Source organism: Chelmon rostratus, chromosome 6 (genome assembly GCF_017976325.1).
Source record: "Chelmon rostratus isolate fCheRos1 chromosome 6, fCheRos1.pri, whole genome shotgun sequence".
NCBI lineage: Eukaryota > Metazoa > Chordata > Actinopteri > Chaetodontiformes > Chaetodontidae > Chelmon > Chelmon rostratus.
Genome location: NC_055663.1, coordinates 16,635,613 through 16,647,757, shown reverse-complemented (window position 1 = coordinate 16,647,757; position 12,145 = coordinate 16,635,613). Strand labels below are relative to the sequence as shown.

The following is a 12,145-nucleotide window of genomic DNA, read 5'->3' as shown; positions in this document are numbered from 1 at the left end:
GGATGTATCGTCATCATGTGCACGGCTAAAGCGGCGCACGTCCTGACCTTGTCTGCCTGACATTTAAAAGCTGACTGCTGAAATCCTTAAATCGCAGCAGGGCGTCCCCTACGTCCAGATGACCCTGGAAGCAGTTGCGGCCGTGTCCCTTGAGGGCAGAGTGGATGTGGCCGCTGCTGCTGCTGCTGCTGCTGTCCAGCCTTATAAGTCCAGGAAAAGGTGGGCACAGCAGCAGCCATGGCAACAGGGGGCAGAGTTGCTGATCTGGAAACAATGGGCCAACAACATGGCCTCTCCCTGAACCTCCTCTCATGCAACAACATGGTTTCACTCACCATCAACAGGGGATTTTATTGTTGTAGAGACCACTTTGATACGGTTTACAATGTGGGTGACTGTTGCCTTTTCTAGCGCTCCAGTCCACTAAGCTTACTAAGAGTACATATAGTAACACAACGCATTGTGCAGGAGAAACTAATAGGAACTACACTCCACGATTAAAGCGACATGTGTGCCTGTGGTGTTCTCAGCTAAATGTTAGGTTTGCTTAAAGAGCCAGAACGGTGAATCTCCGCCTTTGTGTGTCAGGTTTCTTCCTTTACAGCATGCCAGAGGATATAAAATGCTGATGGAGTCCCTCGGTGTATCGCGCATTTGGAGAGGAGCCAGTGTATGTTCCAATCCGCTGCTCTTGATACTGTAATCAGCATGCAAGTGGTAGTAGGCAGTCGGCCACTGAAGTATGAGAGAGAGGCTCAGTGCTGGGGAGGCAGCGCAAACCGGAGATTGGAGTTGCCTGATTTAAAGCACGTGACACTCTGGGCAGTATATACTGGCCGTGGGAGCCAGAGGTGTGAGAGCGCCGTCTAACGCGCCCGCTCACAGCCCGCAGCAGCATGATCATCCATTTTGAACATTTAAATCAATGAAGCCTGTTTTTTTTTTCTTTTTGCGTTTGTGCATATGTGTGTTTTCACTCACACAAACTCCCACATTCACCCCACCATCTACCCACGGTGCTGCATGATTTGCTACACAGTTAATAAAAGTTTGTGTTGTTGAATTTTCACGTTTTGTCAGACTCGGTTGTGTCATATAGTGGCGTCTGGCAGGCCGCTGTGGCGAGCTGCTGCTTCTCACAGGGAAAGGCTGCATCAGCTTGATTTTGTTGCGTGGAGCCAGGAGACAGATCAGCGCTGAGATACTGAGAGCTGGGCTGGCATCTTAACTGTGACCTTTGTAGTTGTGATGCAATGATTTCACGAGCCGAGCCTGCCTTGTACTTACTTATTCTTGCACTAATTACTGTCACATCTGAGGAGTCTTCTCTATACTCCTTAATCTGGCTGCGCCTGTCTGTCTGCATTTGATAAAATAGCATTTCAGTTATGTCATAGTGTATTGCTGGCACACAGTCCTTTTACAGTATTGTGCAGTGTTGTAGAGAGGAGAAACAGAGGGTTTATTATTGGAATTCTCCTCACTGCTTTGAGTTACATGGCTGAAAGAATCTATACTGACACCGTCTTTGATTTAATTGATTTTGCAATCTTCAGAATCATTTCCTCCGTTGGGTCGGTTGTGCCGCTACTGGGAAATCATCCATTTTAGTACATGAATGTTTTACTGTATGTGAGCTCCGTCCTTTTTATGCTGTGTGCACCCGCAAAGGTAGCACCAGTTTACACATTTCAGCTGCTGTCGTTCATGCATATTCAGCAAGCGAAGCAGAGGCCAAAAGTCACACTTGGTGAGTGAGATTTGTCTGAGATCATCAAATCAATTGAAATCTGGATCAAGGGCCAGTGTAGTGACGCTGAATTAGAAGTACTATTTAATGAAATAACATACCCCCCCCCCTTTTTTTTTTTGTTTCATGTCATTAACAGGTCAGATACTGTGTTCACTTATCATTATTGTACTCTTATTCTGGACTACATTTCTTTCCAAAATGTCTTTATTTAAATAATTCAGCACAGCTCTCCTGCAGACCTCTTTGATTTCTGTAAAACATTTAGGCCACTTTGTGTAAATCTTATATTCACTCTCTTAGCATTCCTGTAATGTTCATCCACAAACCTGCACCTGCTTTTCAGAGGTGGGTTCATTTCCATGTTAAAGTGACCCTCACAAATCAAGTGAACCCCACTAAATACAGCAGAACGTGCAGTCCTGCACCTCATCATATCTCCTCCTGCGATTTGTGCGATCCAGCAGTCTGCATGAAGTAGCTGAGCACTGATTGCACACAGCTTGCATCTAAAATAACAAACAAACTGTGCTTCCAGGTCGTTTTTTTTTCTTCGCACCTACAGGTGCAAAACGCATCTGAGAGGAGGAAGAGGAAGCTGAATAAATCATGTCCAGCCAGCCATGTGCCAAAGCTCTCCATCACTTCAGGTTGTTCAGGGGTAAAAAGGTTTAAATGAAGCTGTCCTCTAGTTTGATAAGGCGTTTCTGGTGCCTGAAACATAAGTTATGGTACACCAGCCCATAATGCTAGAATGCACAGAGTTTATGCTTTGCAGTCTTGTTTTTTGTGAGCAACATCATAATGTGTGGAAAACACACATGACAATATAAACTTGCTACCGCTACCTGCTGTATAATGGGTCAGGTTAATGTCACAGTGTGAGCGCTGATACCAAATTTAGAAGTCAGCTACATTTGTGCAGGTATGAAACCATATTCTGATGTATTTATGGTATTCATATGGTGTGTGGTGAGCAGGACATATCTGTGCGAGTTGAGTGGTTTAAACCACTTGACAAGCACCTGTTCGGGATTTTCCTCTCATAATAGTCATAATTACAGCAATTACGCTCATATTTTTATGTTTCATGGGATAGATATGCAAAGAAATTCCCAATGTCAGTAAATGAGAAATGAACCCATGGTGGGCTTCGTTAGTGATTTGTGAAGTACCCTTAGTTTTAATGTTTGACCTTTTTTTAAAAATCCCTTCATTGCTTACATTGACTTAGATGTGACTCTACACCTTTGCTTTCACATAGTAAACATGGATATAAGCAGTCTCTGTCTCTGTCTCCACCCGCCTCTCCGCGGCTCAGCAGCTGCAGCTTCGACCCCGCTCACCAAACGCACACACCTCATCAGCAGCCCAACTATCTGACAAACTGTTTTGAGTAACGATTGCTCTAATTTGCTTCGTCAGGCCGTATAAAAAGTCCTGCTGGCATTTGACATGAATCATCACGTGACGTAGCAGGCTAACGGGGGCTAACATTATCCAGCACACTGCAGATTTGTTGGGACACAGCTAGAGCTGCAACAATTAATCGCTTAATCGATTTGTTGTCAACGATTAAATGAATCGCCATCTACACGTCTCTGCCATCGCTTTGGAAGGCAGCTTGCAAAATACCGCTACACCTACACCTTAATAATAATAATAGCTACACCTTGCTTCTCCTCGTTTCTCCATAGCCCCACCTGAGGCCAGAAAGTAGCATAATTTAGTGTATTAGAAATATAATTTAAGTATTAAAGTCATTACAAGTATTACTTTTTGTGCTTAGTTTAGAGTGTTCTTTAAGAAGTTTACTTCTAAATGGAAGTCATTAAGTAGAAGTTTCTACTTAATGAATTAAAAATGAATATACTGATTCTGCTGTACTTAAACTGATATTTCAAAGTACTTATAAAAAGTGTACTTTTAGTTATAAAGGAAAATAATGCTTATTTATAATTCTTATGCTTAATTTCAAGTCCAGTTTTAGCATGCTTAATTAAAGTGTACTTTAGTTTTACTTCATTTGAAGTGTATTTAAGTGTATTTCCGACACATTGGTGATATAATAGAGTTGTTCTGCAGGTGTGTTTTGAATGCTCAGGAATCCTGATTTTCACTGTTCTACTTCAGCACTTAAAGTTTGTAAAAAATTGTGCCAATTTAGCAACTATTTATGCTTCAAGTGTACTTAAGCAGTTTGAGTACACTTAAGTGTACTTGAAGGTGACAAAAATAGTGCAAAGTATACAATTTAGTAGAATTCTAGCATTTTTCTACCTGGGCAGGATCGGTTCTTTAGTTGTGTGACGGCTGTTTGAATCCGTGTTTGTGATGCTGTCATTAGTCCGTTGCTTATTTAAGGTGGACGTGCTCAGGCATGGCGCTGACTGCTCATTTCACTCATGATGCTTTTTTTTTTACCATGATTTGGACTTTGTTATTTGAACTATTGACTCCAAACATGTTCCCTGTTACGTATTATTACATCTTGCATAGTTCTCAGTCAAAAACCAGATGTAGGCTAGAGGACCAGAGGCTGCGTACTGTAAAAGAGATTTACAGTTGTGTGGCAGATAATGATAGTGAGATCACCATGGGTTCAGTCCTTTGTTGTTTTGGGGTGATCTGCATCCACCTCTGTGAAATGGAATAAAAATGTTTGGCCAACGTCAGCCTGGGCTACCATAAACCGCCGCTTCCACTGAGGGATTGACCCAGACGCCAGGTCAAGCCCGCAGTCAGTACAGTGGCTGACTGACTGACTGAAAGACCAGTTCAGTTTGACTGACTGCAGCTGCTGGGTAGCTGTGTCTGTCTCCACCTATTAGGAAGCTCATTCTTCACATCTCTAAATGAGGGATGGTACAAACAGTATTGATAACTCTGTGCTTTGTTAGCTTTGGTGTATTGATGCCAGCCAATCCAAACCAATAATATCTCAATAGTGATGCATCTGAGCCCGGGGCATCCTATACCCCCTGTTATAATGTCTAATTTTCAAGTATTTGCTGTGTAATCTTCAAAAATTACCCCTTAAGAATGAGTAGAATAGATAGAAAAGTAGGTGTAGGTGTTCTTGAGCGCCGTCGTCTTTCACGATTGGGAAGACGGGTCCATTTATTGCACTGCTTCTGCTGTGGATGCTTTTGAAACAGTGCTGCTGGAGGACGCTTTACTTGGCTGGATATTTTTAGTGTAAGAGGAGCTGCTCGCTCCCTCCCCGCGACAAGGGCAAGAATCATAATTTCTGTCAGTATCTGTACCCTCAGAATTGCATTATGGCGGAGCGTGTCGCCCAGGAGCAAAGCCTGTAGTCCAGAGAGTGGGTCATAGCAGCAAGGTGCGAGTGGCTCTGAATTCAGAGCGGGGGTTTGATGCCTGTTTTTTGTTTGCTTGTTTGTTTTGTTTTAAATCTGGAACTTTTTAATCTTGATAACCGCCACTTGACTTAGTGAAATAATACCATGCAAGCCACTTAAAATGTGACAGCTTGTTCATAGTAATCCCGGTGAACTTAAAATAGCGAGGGTCAGTTCTGCTTCATAATAACGTCCGGTGATTGCTGCGTTCTGCCGGAGCAAGGATTAATTAATTCATGAAACGTATGGAGGAAGTGATAAGGGAGGAGGTGAAAGCCTTTGACTTATTAATTATTTGAATTGTACTGAGGTGGACTCCGGATTCAGTCGGAAATGAGCACAAGGACATCTTGATTGAAAAAAACGAATGTGGTCCCTGCAAGGCATGGGAAGGCAGACATCTGGAAGTGGTACATGGAACAGAGGCCATGCTTTATTTTACATGTACCTTCAGAAAAGATGCAGTAATAAGCAGTAGCGAAATAACTGTATTTTTACACTCTAAGAAAACAACCCTGCTCCATCCATCATTCTTTTGGCAGCTTACAAATATGTGACTTTTTGCATCAGTGTGCCACAATCGTGTTCTCCCCTAATGTCATTAATATGGTGAAGGCGAGCTGACAGAATGATGTCTCTGTGGCCCCGTGCGCTACTTAGATTACAGCCCTGGGCTATTAAATAGATGTGTAATAATTTGCTTTACGTTAGCTGTAAATCAAGTGTGCCTCACCCTCATGCACACACACCTAAAGACGTATTTGTGGTGGTTGATTAATGCCTTCCGCTCTTGTGTCGGGGCTCTGATTTACGATATTCAAATTAGGATGCTCCGAATGATTACATTTAGAGACCGCTTTCACATCTGGTGGAAGTTACGCACCTGACCTTGGCACGTCCCTCCAGTGTGGAGTGGAGCAGAAATGCGGTTCCTTTGGTTGCAGGGATTTGAACACACAGATGATCAAAGCGTCAGCCCCCGTTTGCCACTGTGTGACCCGCCGTCGGACTTTCTGAGGCTCCAGAGATGCACTGTGCTCCTGCAGGAAACCGACCTCGCTCAAGTTTTCATTCAGTCGGGGATGAGAGGCCGATGTTGCGCTCAGGAGTGTCGGGGCAGGATGCAAGGAGGAGAGAGAAAAGGAGGTGTGGTGTGCAGCAATTTAGCCAATTAGCATTTTCTCAATGCGCACAAGCTTTAATCCTGCTGTTCTCAACAGTCCTGAGAACTGCTGAGGTAAGGATTACTCTCAGCCCCTCCTTTCAGTGCCACAGACACACTACATGCTTAAATTAAACAATAATAATGGTCCACCAGGACGGGGATAATATGCTACAGTAAATGCCAATTCAATGTATTTGTGAGGTTAGTGAAGGCTGCAGCCACAGTATTTTTCCTGCTGCTTCACTGGCTATTTAATTTGAGCTCAGGGGTTATTTTCAATTGCATCGCAGCTTGTTAAAATCTAATCGTCATCCTTTACAATGCAATAGCACTGCTTGCTTTAGAGGCGCCATACTAATCTACCTTTTATCCCAGAGTGGCTGTTTTTGTACTTGCAGTAATTGCTGCTGATTGTGTAAGTAAGACTGGAGATATTTGCATCTCTGTTTCTGTTGCTGCTCGCAAATGCTGCTTAAGCAGAAAGAGTCTAAAAGATCTCGTTTACCAGGGAAACGTTGACTGTTTGTCCCGTGATCTCAGTTTAATCGACTGACCTTGAAAATCCTCAAGCAGCGTGTGGGGGGGATGGTTTAGATTCGGTGCTTTAAAAATAAAGAGTTATATAGACTGTAAATTAGTTATTATTTTCCCTTATAATTTAACTCAAGTTGCTTTCTTTGTTTTGTTTTGTTTTTTCAACCAGGAAGGTTTTATCATTCTGACTAGTAATTACATCAGATTGCAAGACTGCTTCAGCTTTTTCATGTATGTCACAAAACACGCTGCCCAGGTTGTTTTAAACAACAACCGTACGGTGACATCTGCTGTAAGTCTTGTGCAGTATGGGCGCCACATGCAGTTCAGTAATTGCCATTTGATTTTTTTGCATTGAACATCGAAGCGGCTGTAAATAATGGCTGTGGCTAGCCCAGACACACCTCTTGTTATCCTTTTATACTCAGCATGTCTTACATCTTCATCTCCACGCTGCATGAGAAAACACACGGGCATTTACTCCGGTATTGATCGAATAAAAAAACTAAAGCACCCCTGCACAGCACTGTTTCACGGCGTCCTTGCAGGAATGTTTTTCGTTCTCGTCCGCACCCTGTTCTGCTCTCAAGAGTCACTCTATCAGATGCGTTCGGGAAGCCGGTCCAGACGAACTACTCAGGCCTGGACCGGCGCTGTTTGAGCTTCCTGTCGGGCCACCTCCTCGGTTGTTGTGTGACAGACTGGTGCAGTAATCGCAGCAGTTGTTGCTCTCGGGCTGTGCGCTGCTGCTGGTATTACAGTCAGTCATTAGAGCTGTATCCTCTCCAGATGGCTCCTGCCTTCCCTGGTCTCTATTGAATTGTCCATGTTTAGACTCCCCAGCAAGCTGCTCTTTGGCCATTTTCATGTCTTAATATTTAGAGTAGTGAACAAATCCGATTCAAGACTGGCAGCGTAGTGATTGTCGCAGGAGATAGTGTTTTAAAATCACATTTTTACTTCTACCTAGTGATCTCAATAGGAAACAGATTAAATAAGACTCAGCGGAGAGTAACATCAGTGAGTCGCCTCTCATCGCTCGTCTCTCAGACGTGGATCCATCCCTGCGCGTATGCAGAGCTAATGAGGAGCTGGCTGCGTTGGAGTGTTTGCACGAGGATCCTAGTGAAAAATTTTCTCTCACACTACTGTAAGCTCGGGGATTATCATTATCCTCCTGGGTTTCATCATGTGGTTACTGCAGCGCTTACCCTCTGAAGTGACTGATGCTATTCACAACAGATACTGAAGTGACTGTTGCTTTAGCAGCAGACCGACAAATACCTGTTGTCAGAGCAGTTTTTTTGTTTTTGTTTTTTTTTTTGAGAGCGACCTGTATGAAATCCATGAGAAACTTCTACAAAAATACAAACATTTTATCCGCTCAGGCTTTGTATTTGGTGTGTGTTTGTGTGCGTCGTTACCTGTGAGTCTACGTTGTGAGCCTGCCTGTTGTCAGTCTGTGGTCTCAAGCTGCGTGTCTGGAAGAGAGTGTCTGTGGAAGAGCTGGATGATAAAAACTCGGTGGGGCTCCTCTGCCAGCCTGTATAGAGGAGAGCTCATGCGGCGCCATTACCCCTTCCTCTTTGTGCCTGTCTCTCCCGATTTGTATGAAGAAAAACTCAGGGAAGGAGAGCCTCTATTGGAGAGGAACACATGGCCATGACAGAGCCACAGTCGCAGGCGGGCTCATTCACCACTCCATCATTATAGAAAATTTACTTCTCAGACTTTCTCTGCTCTGGCTCAAAGGGGGCCTCTGGATGAGCTGTGAATCTGGAGCACAAAAAAACCCTTTGTTTCCGAGTGTGGCTCAGATCTGAATCGTGTCAGTGTGACGATTTGAACTTTTGCCTTCGCATCCAGCCGCGTAGAGAGAGACCAAAGTTCTTTCAGTCTTGAAGTAGAATTTGGAATATAGTCGAAACAATTGATTGATACATTGATCAGCCACACAGTCTGTCTGCAACCGTTTTGGTACTTGATTATTGATTCAGTCATTTTTTTAAGCAATAGTACCAAAAATCAATTGCTTCCAAATTTCTCAAACAACAACATTTGCTGATTTCTTAGTCTTCTGTGATATCAAACTAAATATAGTTGCAATTTGAATCATAGAATCACAGAATCAAGGTCCTTTATGTGTCATTTTTCAGCACAGGGTTGGGATGCAGAATGAACTGTAAGCTGTAGCCCCTTCATGCTGCACACACATAGACTAGATATGCAAATATTTAAATTTAGAATAGAATAAAATAAAACACTATACAGTAATTTGAATCCTTGTATGCATATACATGCGTACACCTTGAACGTAGTGCAGTGTAATGTTTTGACTTTGGGTCTCGGGAAATGTAAACTGCAGCAGTGGAAAATTGTGACCAGGATTTTTCAAAACATTGTGATGAACCCAGTGATTAACTGATCAATCACTTCATGTAGAAACATGCCAGAAGGTTAATTTATAATGAAAACTTGATAACTTGAATCATATCCGTCAGTGAACGGTTGGGTTTGATTGTGTCACAGACTAATTCTTGTTTACAAAGAACTAGATTTTTATATATTTTTTTAAAATATATATATATATATCATATATATCATGTGTTTAAATAAGAGGTAGAGAGCCTCCCGGGTGTAGATGGCCCTATTTATCATGTTCATCCCTCTCCCCCTTCCAGCCAAGGTCAAGGAAGAGGAGAAACGCTCTGCAGTATCAGTTTCTTTCCTTTTTTGTGCATAGGAGAATCTCAGAACACCTGACTTGATTCACCCTAATTGCAGTATGTGACAAAACACCCACTGATTTGTCTCACCGTGAAGTCTGCTGCTTCTGGGGGAGAGCGCGAGCCAGGAGAAGAGCGAATAATGATGCGGCGGTGGGATGTCATTTTCTCTGTTTTGACTCGGCTCCTGTTATTCTCAACGATTAGAGAGATTTGCTCTTATTTCCCTTTCGCAGCTGAAAGGTTGTGTCGCTTGCCTTCGTTCAGCTAATTCAACACACGCTGCAATCAGGCAGAGCCTTTCACTCGAGTAACCCTTTGGTGTCCGAACAGCAGGGGGGAAAGAGGGCCAGCTGGGGCGGGGGTATGGCGTAACACACATTCAGTTTTCACAGGTAAAAATGTCCAATGACGTAATTGCAAGGATTTTGCTTTGTACTTTGTGTTGTTGTATTCTGCCTCTGACGCTCCCTCTTCACACTCTCAAGCACGATTGTCGTACGAGATGACATTTTAATAACGACCTGTTGACGCCGGCCGTAGCACAGATCATTTATTTGCATCATTTGACTTCACAAACTCTGAGCCTTACACCATGTGTCGACCTCTGTGTTTTCCAGGTGTGTAGGTCGGTGAGGCCATTATTCTACCCACCAAGATGGTGGCTTTGTCGCTAAAGATCTGCGTGCGCCAGTGCAACGTGGTGAAGACGATGCAGTTCGAACCATCCACGCCTGTGTACGACGCCTGCAGAATCATCAGAGAGAGAGTCCCCGAAGCCCAGACAGGCCAAGGTCTGTGGACTCAGAAAAATGTTATTTACATGACGGAGGTCTGTTGGCATTTACATGATGTGTTTCACTTTGTGTTTCAGCGTCAGATTACGGCCTCTTCCTATCTGACGACGATCCCAGGAAAGGAATCTGGCTGGAGTCTGGAAGAACCCTGGATTACTACATGCTGCGAAATGGAGTAAGATTAAGTCATATAGTTAGGGGTGGAGAGCTGTCAGTGTCACTTACCATCTCTTAAGGTGGTTTAAATTTTCAAGTGGGAGGTGAGATGTTTGTGGCTCCCTGCTTCGCCGCGAGCGGCCGCAGTTTGCGATCGGGCCGGGTCGTGGTTGTCACTGTGCTTCCTCTCCTGTTTTCTCAGGATGTCTTGGAGTATAAGAAGAAGCAAAGGCCGCAAAAGATCAAAATGCTGGACGGCGCAGTTAAAACAATCATGGTGGATGACTCCAAGACGGTCGGGGAGCTGCTCGTCACCATATGCAGCAGAATCGGTAGGTGATAGCCTTCGAGTCCTGCTAAGATGAATCTTGTCAAGCCACTGTCGGACGCTTGAATTATTCATCCTGCGTTTTATTTTTAGTCCAAGGCATACCACTTGACCTCATACTGACTTGTGTTGTGTCACTGGCTTATTACGTGCTCTGAAATTCATTTTTCAGCAGCAGCATTTGTTAAGCACTTTGGCGCCTTCATGAACGCTTGATAAAGCCCTAATCGCTTTTTGTTTAGAGCACAATGGACATGATTTATCAAGCTTAAACAAGCTTATTTCTAATAAATGCTGAAGTGTTCTTCCTCAGGGCCACACCGCGCCATCCTTGCCTGTCACAGAGGTGTTCCCCAAGCAGTATATTTCAATTATAATGGGCTGCTATCAAGCTCAATTGGGTGAGGAGAGGAGAGGGATGTGTGTCTGGCAGATAGCTTTATTGGAAAATGTTTGTTTAGAGTAGGTCTTTCTGCTTGGCTTCTTCTCCTCCTCGGCTCCCATTTTAGTTTGCTGGCTCTGTACCAGCTTCCCTTCACTTCTGCTTCAAAGCCGAGATAAAAAAAGAGAGAGAGAGAGAGAGTGCAAGAGAGTTTCAGAAACGTTTTTCTCTATCACAGCGTTAGTTATTATGCCGGTTTGAGCCGTCTCACCCCTTTTACCCTCCCCTCCCCCGGCTAACTTTCGCCCCTTTTCAGGAATCACCAACTACGAGGAGTACTCCCTCATTCAGGAGGTGACGGAGGACAAGAAGGAGGACGGAATGGGGACGCTGAAGAAGGACAGAACGCTGCTGCTGCGCGATGAGAGGAAGATGGAAAAGCTGAAAGCCAAACTCCACACGGATGATGACTGTGAGTGCGAGCTCGCAGTCGCCTCCAGAAGCGTTGTTGGTATCTCGATGGCTTCGCGCCCGCTTCTTATTTGCACATTAATGAATCTGACTCAACGCCATCGCCCAGACATGTGCTTTATCACTCAAGTCTAATTCATTGCGTGGACATATCAAAGTTTAATGAAATTACCACTGTTATCTTTCCCCCAGAGGACACCAATTAAATTCTGAAACATGTGAATTTAACTAAATCACCCTCCAACTTTGGCGGAAAACTGGCTTTCGTCTCAGCAGAAAATCATGCAAATGACGCTGTTTATGCCCCGTCCAGCTTTTCACTTCCCTGTGAATAATTTCATAGATTGCCTGCTCATCTGTCTGCCGGTCTGCCGTTTTCGAATCAGACCCCTTGTTAGTTTCACCCTCGGCATCCTCCTCTGGTAACCGCCATGTGAAGTGAATGTCTGCTCATGTCGGCGCATGTGGTAACAG

The 12,145-nt window shown here is 44.0% G+C and overlaps 1 protein-coding gene across 2 annotated transcripts in view; it reads left to right on the top strand.

Annotated features, from left to right (window-relative positions):
* Window positions 1-10,195: 10,195 nt before the first annotated feature.
* The window catches only part of tln2b (talin 2b), a 47,872-nt gene continuing 45,922 nt past the window's right edge, over window positions 10,196-12,145 (top strand). For both annotated transcript variants that reach the window (XM_041938228.1, XM_041938229.1), the window contains exons 1-4: window positions 10,196-10,331; window positions 10,412-10,509; window positions 10,693-10,822; window positions 11,517-11,672. In XM_041938228.1, coding sequence (XP_041794162.1) covers window positions 10,196-10,331; window positions 10,412-10,509; window positions 10,693-10,822; window positions 11,517-11,672 — 520 coding nt within the window. The remainder of the gene's footprint in view (window positions 10,332-10,411; window positions 10,510-10,692; window positions 10,823-11,516; window positions 11,673-12,145) is intronic.